A 20,641-nucleotide genomic window follows, 5' to 3' on the forward strand; every position below is an offset into this window, starting at 1 on the left:
GCGTGATTTCTACTGTCCTTGTCTGCGGTCCTTGTCAATCGAGTGTCAACAGATGTAAGGGGGAAAAGGTTTTCATTTGTAGAATTCTTGGAATTCCCTTCCCTCCTTCTCCCTTGGCCCTTCTAGAACACACTTTTGCAAACCCAATTAGTGGTCTCTCAGTGGCGTCTTGGCGTTCGAGTTCATTTATTCAGTAGTATTTTGTGAATAGTGAAGTAAGTGTGTGTCTTGTGTCAATTTAATATAATATACAGTAATTCACAATTTAAACAAAATGTTTTCGGAATTTCATAGAAATTGCAGAAATATTCGCTACCTCGTTTGAACAGATTAGGATCTAAAATAATTTTTTCCCGGAATTTCTAAAAATTAAATATGCTGCGGAAAAACTAAACGTCAACTTTATATCAGATATCACAGAGTATTACAATACACCGTTCACATCCGAGGAGCGGGAGGCGGCATTAGACACATCCCCTGACACTTCACCCGGTCCTGATAACATCCATAATCTTAAGTTTCGCCATCTTCCGCCAGCTGTTATATCCTTTCTTCTGGCAATGTACAACAGAATCTGGACTAAGAGGGCCTTTCCATCTACTTGGCGTTCCGCCATTCTAATCCCCGTCCAGAAACCGGGAAAGGATCCTTCTTTGTCTGGAAGCTACAGACCCATTTCTCTCTCCAGCTGCGTATGCAAGGTTATGAAAAGAATGATAAATAAACGCCTGATGTTGGTACTCTAATCGGAAAACCGATTATCGAACACCCAATGTGGTTTTCGGAAGCACAGATCCACCGCTGACTATCTTGTTCGGCTAGAGACCGCCATTAGAGATGCTTTCCTCAAGAAGGAACATCTGGAGACGGTCTTCTTTGATCTGGAAATGGCTTAGGATACCACATGGCGGTATGGCATTCTGCATACTCTGCGTGATTGAATTTCGTGGCATTATACCAACGATTATTGCGAAGTTCATGGCTGAGCATTATTTCCGTGTTCGAGTAGGCACCACATTTTCTAACGAACATCTCCAAGACAACGGTGTTCCGCAGGGTTCTGTATTAAGCGTTCTTTTATTCTGCATTGCGATCAATGGAATTGCCCACAGTGTGGGTGGCCGAGTAACTTCTCTCTTATACGTTGATGACTTCGGTTTATGTTACAGCTCCCGATATCTTCCATCCATCGGTCGACGTTTGCTGCTGGTCATCAACGTAGTATCAGAATGAGCTGTTCGCAATGGCTTTAAATTCTCCACTCAGAAGACGCAGTGTGTCCAATTTTACAACCAACATGGACTACATCCACATCCTGAACTGCGTCTCAATGGAGTGGAGTTGCAATATACAGACACTGCGAGATTTTTGGGCCTTATCTTTTATTATAAATTAACGTGGGAAGCGCATATACGTGATTTAAGAAGGTGTTGCGAAATATCCTTAAATATTTTATGCTTTTTGTCAGGGGTTCGCTGGGATGCAGACCATACAGGGCTTTTATACCTGTACCGAGTTCTTATATGATCAAATCTGAATTACGTCTTTCAGAAACTATCTATCACTATGGGACACAGCTTTCAACAAGGGCCTTCCGAACCTGTCGGATAGCAATACTTTCTTGTGAATCAGGAGAACCATCACTGTATCGGCGACGTAATGTCTTGTTGTGCTCATATGCTATTAAACTCCACTCGCAGCCTGAGCACAATTCTTACGACTCTTTCCATCATTCGTCTCTTTACGGTCGGTGCAGTCAAAATCCACGGAGACTTCGTCCAGCAGGTGTGCGGTTTCATGAACTGCTCTCTGAGCTGAATATACAACTACCATCAGTTCGCACACTGGAGTATACCTCCTCTCTACCGTGGATTATGCGACGTCCCATGTTTGATATTTTACACCAGGTTTTGTTTATAGACTTCGTTTTAGTGAACTTTTATCACAATATCCAAATTATTGATTAGTGTTTACTGACGGATCCCGGATAAAAAAACTGTGTTGGTTGTTCCTTCGTTACAAATGGAGAGATATTTAAATACAGACTAAGCCAATATACTAGTGTTTTTACTGCTGAACGCTATGCTTTCTACAGAGCTTTATTGTTTTTAATTAGGCAACATCAAACGGATACCTTATCTGTTCCGACACCTTAAGTTCCATCCAGTCCTTGCAGTCTATTAATTGTGATGATCCGCTTGTCTTAAGAACTCAGGAGCTCTTCCACACTACTCAGCTCTGATTATGAGATTGGAGTAGTGTGGATTCTTGGTCATGTAGAGGTTCCAGGAAATGAGGCCGCGGATGCTGCATCCGGGACTGGTATAATGAATGGCTCTCAGGTATATTGGCGCTATAGGTGGCAGGGCATTCGAAACTACTTGAAATATAAAATATGGTGGCAGTTGGAAGGAGAATGGTCTGCACAAAAGAGAAACAAATTACGAAATATAAAGAATACTGTTCGAGTTTGGGATTCGTGTACAAGAGCATTACGACACTACGAGGTTTTAGTCACACGGTTCAGGATTGGCCACTGTCGTATGACACATGGCCATCTCCTTCGTGGCGAACCTCAGCCGGAGTGTAATGCGTGCCGTTTTCCACTTACGGTGGAACATTTTTTATTGCGTTGCAGAAATTATGATTGTGTCCGCCGGCAATATGGAATTCGGCCGACACTACGTGACGCTCTTCGAAGTGATTTTAATTGTAAAAATGCGTTTCTGATTTTTTTTATCGAATACCGGTTTGGATAAGGTCATTTAGTATTTTATTCACCCGTTTTACTTATCCTTCGGACCCTTGACATCCGGAGGCTAGTACATTTGTTGTTTTATATTTGATTTTATATTGTTGACATTTCGGACTTTATACATTCGAATATTTTATAAAAATGTTATTGTTTGTAAAATGTGATACACAATTTATCTCTGGTGGCCTTAGTTTTACTGTGTTATTTGTTCGTTTTGAATACCACCTAGAGTCGTAGTATTGTTCACTTTTATGATTATGTAGAAATCACCTTATGTATACTGCATTTGTGTGTGCCGTTTTACCGTGACAACGCTTTTTAATTCGTTTAGCACTCCGATTGTTATATTATTTATGCCTTTGTTATATTAAGAATTTTAGATAATGGCACAAATAACCATAGTAGCTGACGTGCCCTTCTTAAACTCTTCTACTACCACTACTTATTCCTTATTTACGCTACTTCCTGCTCTTAGTTTACTTTTCCTTTTCAATAGATGGTGTTGTCCTTTCCGCCATTTTGTGTCTGATTGTATTTTTATGTTTAAGGAGCGAGTTTATCACGTGGTTTGGGATTTCAGTGTCATTGGTGTTTTTGTTAAAAATTATTTTTCTATATCGAGGGTCCGTTTCCCGGCGGAACGGTGCACGCGAAGGAGCTCTCACTGCGATCGACGCTCGAGGGGGTAGTTGAGAATGAACCATAGGGGGCTGGAGTTAGTTAAGCAGCGGCCTTCGAACGAGTAACTTACACCTCGGTCTGCGGGGAGACATCTACAGCTGGAGTTTGATGCCGCCGACCTGTGATGGTGATAAACTACGCATAGGCGTGCCCTGGCTCCGGGGAATTGGAATTCTTTGATTATGGCTACATGATGGATTGAGGAAGACGTTTGCTACCTGATTCCGAGACTTGCCTGCCGAGGATTATAACAGAATTTTCACCATTGGTGATAATATCTTTCTTTTTCATTTATATGTATGTATATATATATATATATATATATATATATATATATATATATATATATATATATGTATATATTTCTAAAGGCTATCTTGGAACTTGTACTTATTTAAAAGAGTCCGCTGACATTCGTCAGTTCAAATCACACATGATGGGAGAATTTTTCGAGCGTCTGGGATTGCATAAAACCAGGACCACTACCTTCCACCTACAGTCCGACGGCATGGCGGAACGCTATATCAAGCACCTGGAAGAGCACCTGCGGAAGGTGATGTCCAAACATCATCTAAACTGGGATGCCAGACTCCCACTATTCCTCTTTGCCTAGAGAGTTTCAGTCCACGATACAACAGTTATCACACCGTCGAAAGTGGCTGCGCCTGCCCTGTGATCTGTTATTTGGTACGCCATCTAGCACCGACCAGTCAGTGACAGACTACGTGTCAGAACTGACCTATTAGTTGAATTGAGTCCATCAACTGGCTAGAGCACCTCAAGATGGCCAGCGACAGGATTAGCCAAATCTGCAGGTTTCCTGGAGGGCGACTTGGTGTGGCTGTATCGACCTACCTGGCCAAATGAGATTCACCGAAGCTGCAGCGGGGCTGGGATGGACCATACCGCGTGATGAGCAAGATGAATGTCGTGGTGTACCACATCCAGCGACACATCGAGGGAAGATGATGGTGGTGCGTCTGGACCGACTAGCGGCTTTTCAAGGGACTGCCCTTGACGGACAGTCCTAATGAGGGAGCAATTGAACAGCCCGGAGTCGATCTCGCTTCCCACAGAGGGAGGGGAGAGCTAGAGACGGACGGCAAGGCGGAGGAGGCTGCGCGTGCATCTGGTGCATGGGCATTTGCTGTGTGGTACGAAGGAAAGCGGACGGAATGCTTCAGGTTCTGCGCTTACGATGTGAATGAGGGAACGAAACCTCCCGAACAGAAGTTTGTAGAAGCAGAAACTTCGAGGGTCGAAGGTTCGCGAAGTGTTTGTTTATCTAATAAAAAGCGAGCAGCCTTCGAAGTTAGGCAGATTTCAGTTTTTGGACAGCAAGCTTTCAGTCTTGTGTAGCAGTGAAGCCAGCGTCGAGATCGTAGTTCGACTTGAGTGTGTCCGCAACTCTGGTAGCATGCTGGCGAGTGCGGCGTATCCGGAGTCTTTGGTTGGACGTCCAGTGGACCGCAGTTGGGTGACCTGAGTTCGAAGTTCAGAGGACTGTCCCTGGAAGTCTTGGGTTCGATATTCAGTGAACTTGAGTGAATGAGCTAGAAGAACTAGCCGAGGCAACGAACTATGAACTAAGAAGTGACAGTTTTGTTTTGTAAATAGTGCTTTGTGAACATAAGTTGAGATTAGCAATACTTTTTTTTGTCATTAGTACAAGTGAATAGTTATTGTCGTCTGTGGAGACCAGTAACGAATACTGTGTTGCTCAGTGTAGTGGAAATCCCATTGTTGACGGGAGGGTTTAAATTCAATTATAGAATATCATTAATGTTGTGAATAAAAGCATCATTGTTTTGTGAATTAAAAGTCACAATATATTTGTAACCAAATGTAGATGTCGGCATTTGCCCATGCTCATTTACTTCCTCTAACTCATTCTTGGCTTCCCTCAATATAGTTTCAGGCACATTATCATACTTATTATTCAGCGGTTTGGCCTTCTGACACAATTCACTACACGAAATCACTTTGCTAACTGTTCGCCCCAATTGCTTAACATAAAATTTATCAGCGGTCACGAGAGACACCCTCTCAAATCCTGAATGGCACATCGACAGATGAAAACTGTTTATCAACTCTTCCTCCATACACTGTCCATTTGTGCTCCCCCCTTCCATGCAATTTATACAGTACACCAGAACGCACTCCCACTTTTCCATCCTTTACTAAAGAAATTTCTGATGCCTTGTCTTTCAAGCACTTAATGAGGGGGGTTCGAAATCCTGCAATTCCGAAATCTCTTTAATTTTGTAATCATTGAGTTATTTCCGGTAACATGCATCTTCATTCCCGTTGTTTGATATTTAGGCGCTGTAATGGATTCGGGAAGTCCCGATTTGAAATTCAGGCGTGAAAGACAATCGCCGAATGTATTTCCTGATCCTGGGATGTGCGTTATTGTTACATCGTACGTCAGTATCGCATGCACATATCGAGATATTCTCTAATTGGTCAGTTTTCACCGGTACAAGAACCCTAACCTGAAGTGGTCTGTAAATATTTTGATTTTCATATTGAGGACTCACTGTCTAAACTTCTGCAACGCAAAATACGCAGCCGCTATCTCTATCTCAGTTATGAAGGCGTTGTTTTCTGTGCGGCACAGCCCTCTGGAGGATGTGGCAATCACGATGTTTTACATTAAGCTTGTCTACTTGACATAAGCCCGCTTCTGTATAAATCTAATATGGTATGCTCTCATTTGGTTTTTCCAGTATCGCAGACTCAGAAAATGGTGCCTTCGAACGATCGAATGCCTCCTGTTCCACTGAACCCTATCTATATGGTGTTTCTTAAATAGTTCTCTTAACAGAGCCATGCGCATTGCACAATTTACCAGAAACCTATGTACCGGCTGACTTGCTGTTTGATACGGAGACATGGTATTCTCAAAATACTTTCCATTCTGTCCCGATTGGATCGTATTCCTTCAGCAGAAATCACGTATCCTAAGAAGTCGTGCTCTCTCTTAAAGACCTCAGTCTTACCTAACTTTACGGTCATACCACAATCTCTTAACCTTCTTAATACATAATCAATGTCCTTTACGTGCTTCTCTACTTCACTGCCGTAAATTAAAAAAATCTTAGACATACTGCGCCAAGAAATCTTTAGTAGAATCCCCAAATACTATGTCAAGAGCTCCCAATGGAGCACAGCCTGAGCCAGCTATTCCGAAGGGACATCGGGTATATTGATATATGCCCGAAAAAACGTGTAAAAACGCCGTATACTCGCGTGATTTCGGGTCTAACAGTATTTGCCAGTACAGTCACTCATTATTGTTAATAATGTGTCAATATATTCTGTGCCAAAATTGTCCCGCACTGAAAACGAATTCATACGACGTGCATCGAGCCATGCGTAAACTACCATTCGGCCTTCTCACCCAACAAAACTCATTCACGAAAGGGACTCTGAAATCTTTATCACGCCATCCCTTAACATATCGCTTATTACCTCATCAGCCTGTTCCCTCAATGACAATGGTACAGACCTACATTTATGCTTAAACTCTTCTGTACCCTCTACTTGAATCCTATGTATATATATATATATACATTACATAATCCATATTACATAATTCATTACAAACAAGTTGTTGCACATATGCAACGAGAATACGATTTTCGACATGTCGATGCATATATGCAACGAGAATACAATTTTCTACATGTCGTTGCATATATGTCACAAGATTACGATTTTCGACAAGTGCATATACGTCACAAGCCTACAATTTTCAACAAGTTGTTGCATATATGTCACAACAATACAATATTCAACAAATTCTTGCATAAATGTCACAAGATTACGATTTTAACAAATTGTTGCATGTGTCACAACAATACAATTTTCGACAAGTTATTGCATATACGTCACAAGATTACGATTTTCGACAAGTTTGATGCATATATGTCAGAACGTTACGATTTTCAAGTTCTTGCATATACAGTATGTCACAATATTAAGATTTTCGACAAGTTGTTCCATATATGTCACAAGAATACGATTTTCGACAAGTTGTTGCATTTGTCACAAGATTACGATTTTGACAAGTTGTTGCATACATATCACAAGATTATGAGTTTCAACAAGTTGTTGCATATATGTCACAAGATTACGATTTTCGACAAGTGTTACATATGTCACAAAAATACGATTTTCGACAAGTTGTTACATATATGACAAGATTACAATTTTCGACAAGTTGTTGCATTTATGTCACAAGATGATGCATATATGTCACATGATTACGATTTCCGACAACTTTTCGCATGTGTGTCACAAGAATATAATTTTCGTATCAGTTGCAATTAATATCACAAAGAAACCGGGTGTGCGACTAGCTTGTTCCCCGATTATATATAACAGCAGAGAATCTCGATAGGATTGTATAAATAACTGAGTTCAATATATCTCTTTCATAAGGCGGAAGAGATGCGCGGAAGAAGGATGTTATAGCGTAGTTCGAACACAATGTTCAAAGTGTCTTTTTTGATTAAGTATAAAGTGCTTTTACACTTATCATAGCAATGTGGAATAATACATTACAATTTCGCAATGAGTAGTCAATAGTTGGGAACACATCGTTAGAGGATATGGTGCTTTAAATAAAATTGTAATTAAGCTACTAATGGATTGCATATTATTGAGGTGACAGCATATCAAGGTGGTCTATCGTGGAAGAGTGGTTTTGTTAAAAAATGTAAGTATGTGTTACTTTTTCCTGTGACATTATATAATTTACACTAGGTATCATGCTATACTGCTTTTATTTTGTTTCAGGACGTCCATTATGATAACTGATGTACAAGGTTACCAAGAAGCTGGGACAAACAACTTCATTTTAAAACAACTCGCCGTCTCCACGGGAATTTGCAGCAAGTATGCTGTTTTCTGTAGAAACCACCCCATTCACTTGGCACTGTGAAACTAACCGTATTGTATATGTTAATTACTGTAGTTATGGGTATAATTGGGAAGAAATGGATTGTCCTAATTGATTTACATTAAAAAAGATATTTTGAAAAATGGCATTTGCTTCTATCACTGAAGAGACAATGTTGAGTGCACCTTCCAAAATGTAAAAGTACTTCAATTTTGGTGAAAACATCATTACAATTGGGATTCATTGACTGAAAATATATTTGAATACTCATTGCATTGTATAATTTCATTTTGTTACTGTTTTCCTTTACCGAGGACACCCCCATCCCCAACCCACAATGACTAGGTTCAGATTAATCATTAACACGCTCACAATTGTACTATCCATGACAAACAATCATGCTTTCATATCCTCAGGTTTTATACTATTCATTATACAAACATGTATGAACTTGTGTATTTCAAATTCACCACCAAATCAATAAGCTACCACTGGAAATGTATATTCTTGTGACATATGTCTAGAATAATCTCATCATATTCACCAATTTTAAGGATTATTAATATTTCAAAACCTATACACCAGTTCTTAGTATGGGGAAAGGGTTACTAATATTTGAAAGAAAAGTGTTATAGGTTAACAACCCATTCCCAATTTGGAAGTCTAAACGAACCCAAGCCTTTGGTTATGTGAGATGCGAATGGATGGTTAAGACATAGAAGAAATTAGTCCAACATTATTTCCAAAAAAAAAAAAAAAAAAAAAAAATATTACAATTCAAACATTCTTCATAATCAAGCTTAACATTCACCACGTTTCATGATGGTCACTGTTCTGTACACTTAGAGCATTCAAATCGTGCTATTTCTTCTTCTTCTTTTTCAGCTCAGACAGAGGCTGGGGCTACAGAATATTCTAAATTAAAATAAAAAATAAATATTGTGAGACATTATAATGCTATGGCTTCTATTACAGTATCAAAGTTCTTTGATAAAGATCTTTTATAAAATATGTGTTATAAAATATATGATAATGTAATAGTTGTATAAATCCGAGAGTATTATTCATCATCTTGCCCCCTCCGATCACTGTCTATACTTGTTCAATGCCAATTATTCTATACTGCAATACTTCTTTCATTACACTTCTGAATAATTCACCACATCATCCAGGCATATTATCTCTAACCGATGTATTTATAACCCGGATTACTTTCTATATGAAACAATTACACATAATTCTTCATACATTCACACTTACACTGATATAATAAACTAATTGATACCTTTCTCTTTCTGAAACTTCCAACTTGTGCATTTTCTTCCCATTACCTATCTCCAACTGTCCTTTGTATAGTAGAACAATGTGTGACAAATCATTCACCTTATTGAACAATGCGTCCGACATACTGCTAAATCGCTGCGGTAAAAAACTGAAGATTCCTCTAGCAAGGATTGTTGTCCCGTATAAAGTTCTTTTCTTCTCCATGCTTTTTATTAAATATGGTTTTCTAGGTGTTAACTCTTCAATATTGTAAATTTTGTTCCAGTATTCTCCGGCTCCCGAACGTGTAAGCATCGAACAGGAATCCATATTGATTTATTACTACATACCAATTTCATAGCCTTAATATATTAAAGGAAACACGCTGTAGGTGGCCATTATGCTACATAACCAAAAACATGTTTTTTATAATTACTCAGCAATTGCATCATCGAAGAACCGCCGGATGTCAATTACAAGCCTGCATACTACTTGCATCATACAATATTTGTGTAACATATCACGCTGCAGGTGGCCATTATACTACATAATCAAAAACATATAATTAGTCACCAATTAAATCATCGAACAATCACCGGATGTCAATTAGCAAGCTTGCATAATATTTGCATCATACAATATTTGTGTAACATAACACGCTGCTAGTGGTCATTAGGCTACATAATAATCATAACATGTTTTTTATCATTACTCAGCAATTGCATCATCGAACAATCGCCGGATGTCAATAAGCAAACTTGCATAATATTTGCACACAGCAGATAGCGATTATGCACTTGAAATCAAAACATTTTTCTTTTATTTTATGTCTGTTGTAATTATATATATTATGTTTTATGTATATTGAATGCCTTACCAAGTAATCTAACTAGCTGGCTAATAATAATAATAATAATAATAATAATAATAATAATAATAATAATAATAATAATAATAAAAGTTCAATTCACAAGATTGTCATACAAAATTTGTGTATCATAACACGCTGCAGATGGCCATTATGCTACATAATCAAAAACATGTGAAGACTTCACGGGCAAAACAATGAATGTCACATTTCTGTTCAGGATTAAATAATGATCTCATTGAGTCTATAACTGCGGGATGTGGTGCTGTTTCTATAGAAAATAAAGGAAAGGATTACTGCATTCGTCGTGATAATTCTCCTTTTTACCATGTCTCATAAGAACATCATTGAATTTCGCAGTGATCCATATTAGATAATGACATCAACCTTAAGAAAACTGTGACATTCATCGTTTTTCCGCGAACTCTTCATATGTTTATGATTACTCAGCAATTGCATCATCGAACAATCGCCGGATGTCTATTTAGCAACCTTGCATAATATTTGTACACATAGCAGATAGCGATTGTGCACAAGTATTCAATACAATATTTTTGTAACACAACACGCTGCAGTTGTCCCATCGAACAATCGCCGGATGTCATTTATCTAGGTTGCATCATATTTGCGCACATAGCAGATGGCGATTATGCACGTGTAATCACATTACACGACAACTATATCATCATTGAGTAGGTGGTATTTTTAACTACTACAATTGAATCGGTCGGAGCTAAAAGGAATTAAGTCACTTTTGACACCTTTAATGAGAAGCAAATAATATTATATTAATAACACAAATATTATATTTTTATGTTATAGAAGACAAAACAATATTTAAAAGTCTTAGTTCCTTCTTCCACCGTTCGATCCGCATGACATCAGTTGTTCAAATTGTTGCATAACCCAAAACTTCATATTTTGACTTCATTCCTTTTAACTCCGACAGATTCAATTATGGTATTACGAACTGCTCCAAATCCTACTTGCGGTATTAATGTATGGCTTCTAGTATATTCACTAATGAATGTAATAAATGTTAAATTGAAATAATGATAATAATAATAATAATAATAATAATAATAATAATAATAATAATAATAACAATGTCATATTCTGATTAATTTAATTTTGGTAATACTGTAAGACATAAAGTACAACCAATAATGAATTCACTAAATGCTACTTCAAAATGTATTAACTTGTAATCCTAATAATAATAATAATAATAATAATAATAATAATAATAATAATAATAATAATAATAATGTATGTGTTTAATTTACAAGTGTGCTAGATTAATTTTTTATCATTTACTCAGTAATTAGCTTAAAGTAAAACCATTTACGCCATCAATAATTCCCCCATTCCAATTTCAATTAACACTTGTGAATTTTCAAACCCCAACACCCAACTTTCCATTCCCCAAAAGTAGTTATCAATTAAATTACCATTGCAAACTTGTATGAATGTATGTATTTCAAATTATGACGTCAGCCCCCTTACAACTTACATCCATGCACTTTTGCATTTCAAATTCACATCCCCACAATTAAATTACCATTACAAACTTTTATGACGTTGTATATTTCAAATTATCACATCTCCCCCTTTCCAATTTCCTGCACTTGTTCATTTCAAAGTTATAACGTTATATATGACGGCACACTTTAACTTTGCACTCTTATATTTCTGTCACGCACATTTATGACGTCACACTTTAAGTTACGCATATGAACTAGTGTATTTCAAGTCCCCCTACCCGCAATTAAATATACAAACTTGTATGAACGTGTGTATTTCAAATTATTACGTCACGACCCAACTTCAATTACATTCCAGCACTTGTGCAATTCAAATTGATGACGTCACACATTAGGACGTCACAATTTAATCTTGCACACTCAGATTGTTCTCATACCCCTTTATGACGTCATACTTTAATTTACGCCCCTTTATAACGTAACACTTTAAGCCAGACCCTTTTATGACGTCATACTGACGTCACTTGCCGCTCCCACTTAAGACGTAACTTGCCACGCCCACCTATGACGTCACATCTGGATCTATGAGAGCCATGGGACCCAGATGGACTGGCTTCTTAGCCGTCATTTGTATTTTATTAATATATATAAGTGTATATATATATATATATATATATATATATATATATATATATAAATTCTTATCTAACTTGTGTGTCTGTCTCTGCTCTCTGTTCGTCGCCCGTCTGTTTGTCTATCTATCTGTGTTTTATTTCATTTAAAATATCTCAGTGAAGAATTTTTTTTAAATAACTTTATTTCTCAGATTTCACTTCTTTTGTCTTTCATTTGTAACAAAAACAATAATTGAAAATGTAAATTATTTTAATTTTTTTCAGTTTCACTTTAATTTTTGTAAATAAAAAATACGAAAAAAACTCGTGTTCTGTTTTCCAATAAACAAAAGAACACACGATAACTGTTGAGCCGTTGTTGCGAGAGAGGTCTGCTATATCTCCCTTAAAGCTCTATAAGTTAATATGTAACTTAACCTGTTTTACCAAACGGTCTTTGGTTCATGCTTTTATTTACTTTTTTCGAAAATACCGTAAATCGTCACGGCCTTTTAAATATACCGATATTTCGGCTTCCTTGATCACTTCATCCTCAATACATGAATAAATAGTTAAGAGGAAAAAAAAAAAGAAACCGAAACCGCAAAATAGGAACCGAAAAAGGAAATGAGACAGGAAAAATCACTATCTTGGCAAATGGAGACGAAAGCACCGAAAACTGGGCAGAAGAAGAATTGGGCTTAGCGACCGAGAAGAAGGAAGGAAGGACTTTGATAGAAGAAAAAGAAAGTCACACTCCAAGGACGGAAGTAGTTGAAAGAGGTAAGACGAAGGAAAGCACTCAAAATGTAGTGGGAACGGGAGAAGACAACGAAAATCAGCTGGAAGAGGCAGTAAGAAGAGGTTGGATTTACATTGGAAAACTCAAGGAAACTACCACCTCAGATCATATCGTTAGCTTCCTTGAAAATAAGGGTATAGTAAAGGGATATAGAATGTGAGGAATCACCGATAAGGGCAGAAACAAGGCATTCAAATCAGGAGTACCATACAAATAATATTTTGAACGTTTGAAATCACCCGATTTTTAGCCTGCGGGAGCTATCTCAAGACGTTTTCTTTTTCGCAGAGGCAGGAAACAGACGGATCACTTTTGTAACTTCGCAGGGGCTGAAAGAGGATATTCACAAGAACCATCTCCCTTGGAAACGTAAAGAGGAATACAAATGATGACTCGGCACGCCAGATCGGAACATTGACATTACTTGTTTGGAATGTGGAGGGACTCAAAACGTACTACACATGGACTCAGGAAATTAACTAATGAAATACGATCTACTTATACTGACAGAAACAGTGACCACTGAGCCGATAGATCTACTGGAAAGGTACTCAACACACTCGCTGGCGCAGCAGGGAAATAAAGAAAGACCAAGCGGAGGACTATCATGCTATTTCAGCCCAAATCTAGGACAGAAGACAGAACAAATTGTTGAAGACAACTTCATACTTTTGAAAACTAACATGATAACCATTTTAGACATGTATCTCAAACCAAACGCAGATATAGATTAGGTAATGGAAACTATAACGAGTGCCTTGTCTCAAGCAGACCCCAGAGACCCCACAATAATTGCACGAGATTTCATCTGCAGGATAACAAACACGGACAGAGGGGGAAAATGCTAGTGGAAGCCCTGAAGGTAGAAGGATTCAAATTACTAAACAAGACTGACCAGAACATATATTTCGCGCCCAACGACAGCGTACAATTGATGTCATATTCTACAGAGAGAACAATCTGCAAGTAAGATAGCACTTAGTGGCGTACGCTTCTGCGCTAGCGCCGCTCAGGAAACATGTCCCAGTAACACCCACCTTCAGTGTAGGCAATAAAGTTTCTATGGGCAGGGAGAATACGCCCAGCATATCGAGTAAACTCAACCCACAAATACTGATGGCAGTCAGCGAAGAAAGAAGCTCAATTCAAGAAATCATATAGTGTGATACAACAGAAGCTTTCCAGAAAATTCAGCGGTTATAGTTAACTTCATTTGTGATGTTTACGTACAAGTTTAGAGAATTCATAGCTCATACTAAATTGAAAGAAATAGTTCAAGATAACAGACACTATATATATATATATAACTTCAATATACATACACGGACTTGGGAGCTAACATCATTGTGTTACAAAGAGAGAGAGATTCTCTCACCAACGTGGCGACGCGCTCCTAGTGGCACGATATTTTAACGTAGGTGTTTCCTCCATTTTAGTTTAGAGCTCAATGGTAAGACGGTGGGTAAACCCAACACTACAATTCTCCCGGCCCGGAATGTGTGTGCGAACTCTGTGATCAGCTCTGCGAAAGATATATAATAAAATGCAAGAACAGAATTAAGTTAAGTCAATTAACGAATACAGCAGACAATAACAACAAATCAACTTTCACACTTGTGCTCATTTCTTCTTATTAACATTTTATTGCTATTAGTTTTCCACTAGGTTTCAAACGGAACTGTAGTGAATTTATCCATATTTAGTTTAAGTCCATTACTAGTGAACCATGTATTTGGTTTATCGTTTCTCTTCGAAATAGGCCTACTTTTTATAAGCTACAGTACATCGTCTTCTTCTATAGACAGTAAGGAAGGACACACGCAGTGTCGTGAACAACAAACCATTCTCGGAGGGATACAATTTGCCTCATTTCATATTTATTACTCACTCTTTCACCAGTTCCTTTCTTTTAAGACAATCTGCGAGAAAAGAAAAATACTTTAGTACACACGATATGTATGCCGGGATTTCTTACACATTCACAGATGAAAAAAAATTCTGCTAATTAACAAAACTATGGATTTAACTTCATAAAAATTTACCTGAAATATGATATATCTGTTTTTTTTTCTTTTGATATTGCAATTATATGCAGCCAGCACACACAACAGGCATATTTATTTTTTATTTTTTTTTTTTCGTAGCTCTATCTCCATATACACACGTTGTAAGCAGACGAATTTTTACAACGGTGGATGCTTATTACGTATCTCCCGTGTTTCGCGGTGACACCGCAAAGAGCGTTGTACAGGACAACTTGGCCACTCTATAATCTCTTTCTAACTCGTTGTTTGAAACCAACGAGCTAGAAGAATATAGAGTTGCGATGGCGCCGCCATCTTCGAAACTTTTGAACCTATGTCCGCCATGTTTTAACTGGTCAACAAGTGGGCGTGGTATCCTATAGAATAATACGGAAAGTGTCTGTATAGAACATGTTTCATCTTATGAATTATTATTTTATATCACATTAACTCATATATTCCAAAATTACTAACATTTCTTTATTTCAACACCTGTCAGGAAACCCATGCAGCAACCGTTTATTCCATACATCTTACGTTAACATCGAAGCTTAGAGATGTAAATGCAAGTAGGCGTGGTTCCTATAGGATGAGGCTGAAGGGACTGTATATAACGTGTTGCATCTTGTGAATCTTATTTTACATTGCAACAACTCATATATCCCATTTTTACCGCTGGGAAGGAAACCTACGTGACATTTTATTCTATACCTCTTACATTGGCATTGAAGAGCTTTAAGATGTGGAACAAGTACAGACGTGGGCGTGGTTCCTATAGAATGAGACGAAAAGTGTAGTCCAGGATAGTTGCATCTTGTGAATCTTCTTTTATATCGTAATAACTCATATATCCCATTTTTACTAACACTTCTTTATTTTTAATACTCGTGAGTAAACCCATGCAGCAGCATTTTATTCCATACATCTTAGCTAACTGGAGTGACATGTTTTCTTTTTTTCGAGTGCAATGAATCGTTGATAGAGTGAAACCTAAGTAATGAGCATATTCAAATGTCTAAATACGCATTATTTTTTTTATAAATAGTAATGATGGCATTAAGAAAATGCACGCGAGATCGTACACGCTTTCAGTGGAACACACCTAAGCTTCAGTTTCATCGTGTAGACATAGGCTACTTGAAGTCGTATTCATGTCAATATCTTACACAGATCTGAATATTGATGGTATTCTACCGAATTTTCCTCTACCACAGAAGAGAAAGCTTCTTCGAAACTTCGCTTCTTCGGTGGTGGTCCATAAGTTTTTTTTTTTTTTTTTTTTTTTTTTTTTTTTTTTTTTTTTTTTTTTTTTTTTTTAATGAGATGGAAAATGGAATATGGTTGATATTGCACTGTGCAACGAATGTCTCTTCTCGTTTACAAAATAGATACATACATGTATTTAGTATCGAAATGTGCAGAACACAAAATACTATGTATTGTTGGAAACCATTTGTCTCTTTCTTCATTTGTGAAACCCACTGATTAGTTAACGAATTATTTTTCAATGGAATCTGTAAACACAACGAACACGTTACAGAATTTTTTATCAATAACTGTTAAGGTACCATTTGGGTGCACGCGACAGAGACAAGCGACCGAGACAGACGACAGAGACAGGAGACGGAGACATCTCTTACTTGTCGCTAATACAAATTGATATTACGACCGAGACAAGCGACAAGTGAAACTGACACGGCAACTCTCAGTATTCTAGAAGTGGTTGTTGAGAAAATAAGTGCTAATATTTGTAAAATATGACTACAAAAGTGGTCCTAAAAACCGCTTGAAGAGGAAGAAAAAGATGATGATGATGATGATGATGATGATGATGATGATGATGATGATGATGATGATTATTTGTTGTGGATGTGTTCTGAAATAAGCAAAGAATATATATGAGTTCTATACATATACAAAAACAAGACGTGAAGAAGGATTTTTTGTTTATTAATAATGAATTATTTATTAGTAGAAGAAGATAAGTTCAGGAGTTATTTTAAATTGAATCAAAAACAGTTTGGTTATGTGTTGAGTTTAATAGACAAAAACATACAAACAAAAGGCGATAAAACAGCACAAGAAAAATTGTCACTCACTTTAAGATAAGTTTTATATTGTATTATTAGTAATTATGTCACAAAAATCATCATAATAATTTTCATCATTTTGTGTACCATTCTGTGCCTGCAGCGTTAAGTTAGTTCGGAAGTTGAGGCAGTACTTGAAGGAGAATATGCTGGCATAGAACTACTTGGGTTGGATATTCCACTTGACAGTGATCTTTCTTTTAGCATATCCATCTCAATTACTACATAATTTGTTAAAACATTGAATATTTCGTTCCTAACCTGTATTTTCAATCGTGAATGTAGCTTCCTTAAAACGGATTTCACACGATTCCCAAATGAAGTAACATCGTCTTCAATTTCCGTACTTGTAATGGTGCTTAACTTTTACATTAATATTTGCCGACTTTTTCCCGTTTCTTGAAGTAATCAAGAGTATTACCCTGATTGTTTTTGCGTCCTTTTTTTTCGTGGCGACAGTGGTTTAGGCGATTGCGCCGCATTTGGACACTCTTCGCTGTTCTCAGGTTGTTGGTTTGCCGAAGTTGAAGCAACTGCTCGATCTCAATCAACATTGGAGGCAGTACTTCTTTCTGTTGAAACCATTTCTAAGTATTCCAGTCTCTGGAAAAATTCCCACTTAGAATGTTTCGGTGGTGCAGTTGATCCGGTTGACATTTTTCTTTTGCGTTTAAAGCGATTGTATGGATCACGTATATACTTCCATCTTTTTTACAGTCTCCATGCGGAAAACATGAAAATGTTTAAATTTGACGCGCGTGAAAGGTATGTGTGGTTGGTGTGTGTGCGTGTTTTTTATCCATGACGTGGAAACAACGTTAACACCAAATATGCATTGTTTAAGTCGAACAGAAGGATATACAAATAGAGCAGGGTTCGAGATAAGAGAAGGGCTTAGAAAGTACGGAGTGATCCGTTTGGGTATGGATAAAATAAAAATACCGTAAAACATTTACTACTGAAATTTATTTGTTGAAACTTTGTGCATACAACACTGAAAGATGGGAGATTCCTCAGACCTTAACATGACCCCTCTTGCTCACCCTGCACAACTCATAGCGGTGATGAAATTCAGCCCATGTCCGTTGTAACATAAGCGGGGTGATTTGTTGAAAAGCTTGAGTAATTTTTACTCATACATCATCAATGTTCCTGGGTTTCTGTGAAGAAGTCAGGCGGGGTTAGATGTGGGGAGTTTGGGGACCAAGCCAAGATATAGCTGCTTCTCGTAGTGGTTTTCGTCTGCGACCTCGTGCATGTTTTCTTAACATAGAATCTGTTTCTGGAAATGTTCGATACCACAACATTAAGGAATATTATTTAAGTACATTACGCACACCATACTTACGTCGAAATTTTCTTTGAACTCTTTTAACACTCTCAAATTTAGCATACCAAAGAACACATTTTACCCACTGTCGATTTGTAATAGCCATTTTAATCATCAACGATTTTAATTTGTCCTTCCAGATTATGCATTGTTGATTATCATATATGGAAACTCCCATCTTTTAATCATAATATAACCAACAAGAAATTTTTCCTGCTCTCATAATAGCTTTATAATAATAAATTAATATTATCCAAACCCAAACGGATCAGACAGTACATGTATTTCATGTGCAGTTTCTTGGGAAGAAGATCACATAAACAGAAGAAACTAACCAACAGTAACAATTAATTCATTACATTAATGTATTATAAATAAATAAAAGAGAAATTACAATATATTGTAAATGTTATACTCTGTCATAAATAAGTATAAACTTACCTGTTTTGTTTAATTTCTCAGCAATAGCCCTCCAGATGTTATCACGGATATTCCCATCCTTGTACGACTCGTAGTTGTTGGTCTTCTTCGCCAGTGAATTTAATTTCTGATATATTAGACAGGTATTTTGCTCCACAAAACACGCGTTGCACAAGACTGTCGCGAGACACTACTGGTCCGAAAGCGGTCTCATGCGCTTTGTCTTGGTCGTCCGTCTCGGTCGCTCGTCTCTGTCTCGCGCTCTCAAATGTACTTCATATAATTCTATAGAGAGCAGACAGAAGACGACTAGTCTCGGTCTCTCGTCTCTGTCGCCTGTCTCGGTCGCTTGTCTGTGTCGCGTGCACCCAAATGGTACCTTTATTACATGTATAGTAATACCAAACTATGGCAGACTACTTACTTTAAATATGATATATTCTTTGTTTTGTCGCTTCAGTTATAATACTTACTTACTGGCTTTTAAGGAACCCGGAGGTTCATTGCCGTCCTCACATAAGCCCGCCATTGGTCCCTGTCCTGAGCAAGATTAATCCAGTCTCTATCATCATATCCCACCTCCCTCAAATCCATTTTAATATTATCTTCCCATCTACGTCTCGGCCTCTCTAAAGGTCTTTTCCGCTCTGGCCTCCCAACTAACACTATATTCATTTCTGGATTCGCCCATACGTGCTACATCTCCTGCCCATCTCAAACGTCTGGATTTAATGTTCCTAATTATGTCAGGTGAAGGATACAATGCTTGCAGCTCTGCGTTGTGTAACTTTCTCCATTCTCCTGTAACGTCATCCCTCTTAGCCCCAAATATTTTCCTAAGAACCTTATTCTCAAAAACCCTCAATCTCTGTTCCTCTCTCAAAGTGAGAGTCCAAGTTTCACAGCCCTACAGAACAACCTAGTTATAATAATAATAATAATAATAATAATAATAATAATAATAATAATAATAATAATAATAATAATGGCTGTATTTAACCTTGGAGAGTTAAAACCGCAAGGTCTTCTCTTACACTCAACCAGGATTATAACTTGTTTACATAGTTGAACATACTGTACAACTGGATCATATTTAAGTAATTACATACTGATATGATTTAGATACATAATGAAAAGAGGTAGTTACATAAAAAATAAATTTTCCAAATAAAATAAAAATTAACATAGTGGAATACATATGTATGTATATATATATATAATTAATCAAATACGAATCACACAAAAACAGAAGCTGATTAAAAAATGTACACAGTAAAAATAAAAATAAACACATTGGAATACATATTAGTATTAGATTACAAGTAAGTAGGATTCACATAATGAAACCAGAAACCGACAATAATTGTACAAAATGTACACAATAAAAAAATAAGACTAATAATA

The 20,641-nt window shown here is 37.2% G+C and overlaps 1 protein-coding gene across 2 annotated transcripts in view; it reads left to right on the forward strand.

The window, feature by feature from the left end:
* LOC138705749 (zinc finger protein 239-like) overlaps window positions 1-20,641 on the forward strand; it is a 167,419-nt gene that overhangs the window by 85,485 nt on the left and 61,293 nt on the right. Inside the window, exon 6 of one of the 2 annotated variants that reach the window (XM_069834360.1) lies at window positions 8,240-8,545. The exons of the other annotated variant lie outside the window; for it this stretch is intronic. Within the exon in view, the coding sequence (XP_069690461.1) occupies window positions 8,240-8,384 (145 nt within the window). The 3' untranslated portion in view covers window positions 8,385-8,545. Of the gene's footprint in view, window positions 1-8,239; window positions 8,546-20,641 lie in introns of those variants that run through there. 2 annotated transcript variants of the gene reach the window in all.

The sequence above is a fragment of the Periplaneta americana genome, chromosome 9 (assembly GCF_040183065.1).
Source record: "Periplaneta americana isolate PAMFEO1 chromosome 9, P.americana_PAMFEO1_priV1, whole genome shotgun sequence".
Taxonomy (NCBI): Eukaryota; Metazoa; Arthropoda; class Insecta; order Blattodea; family Blattidae; genus Periplaneta; species Periplaneta americana.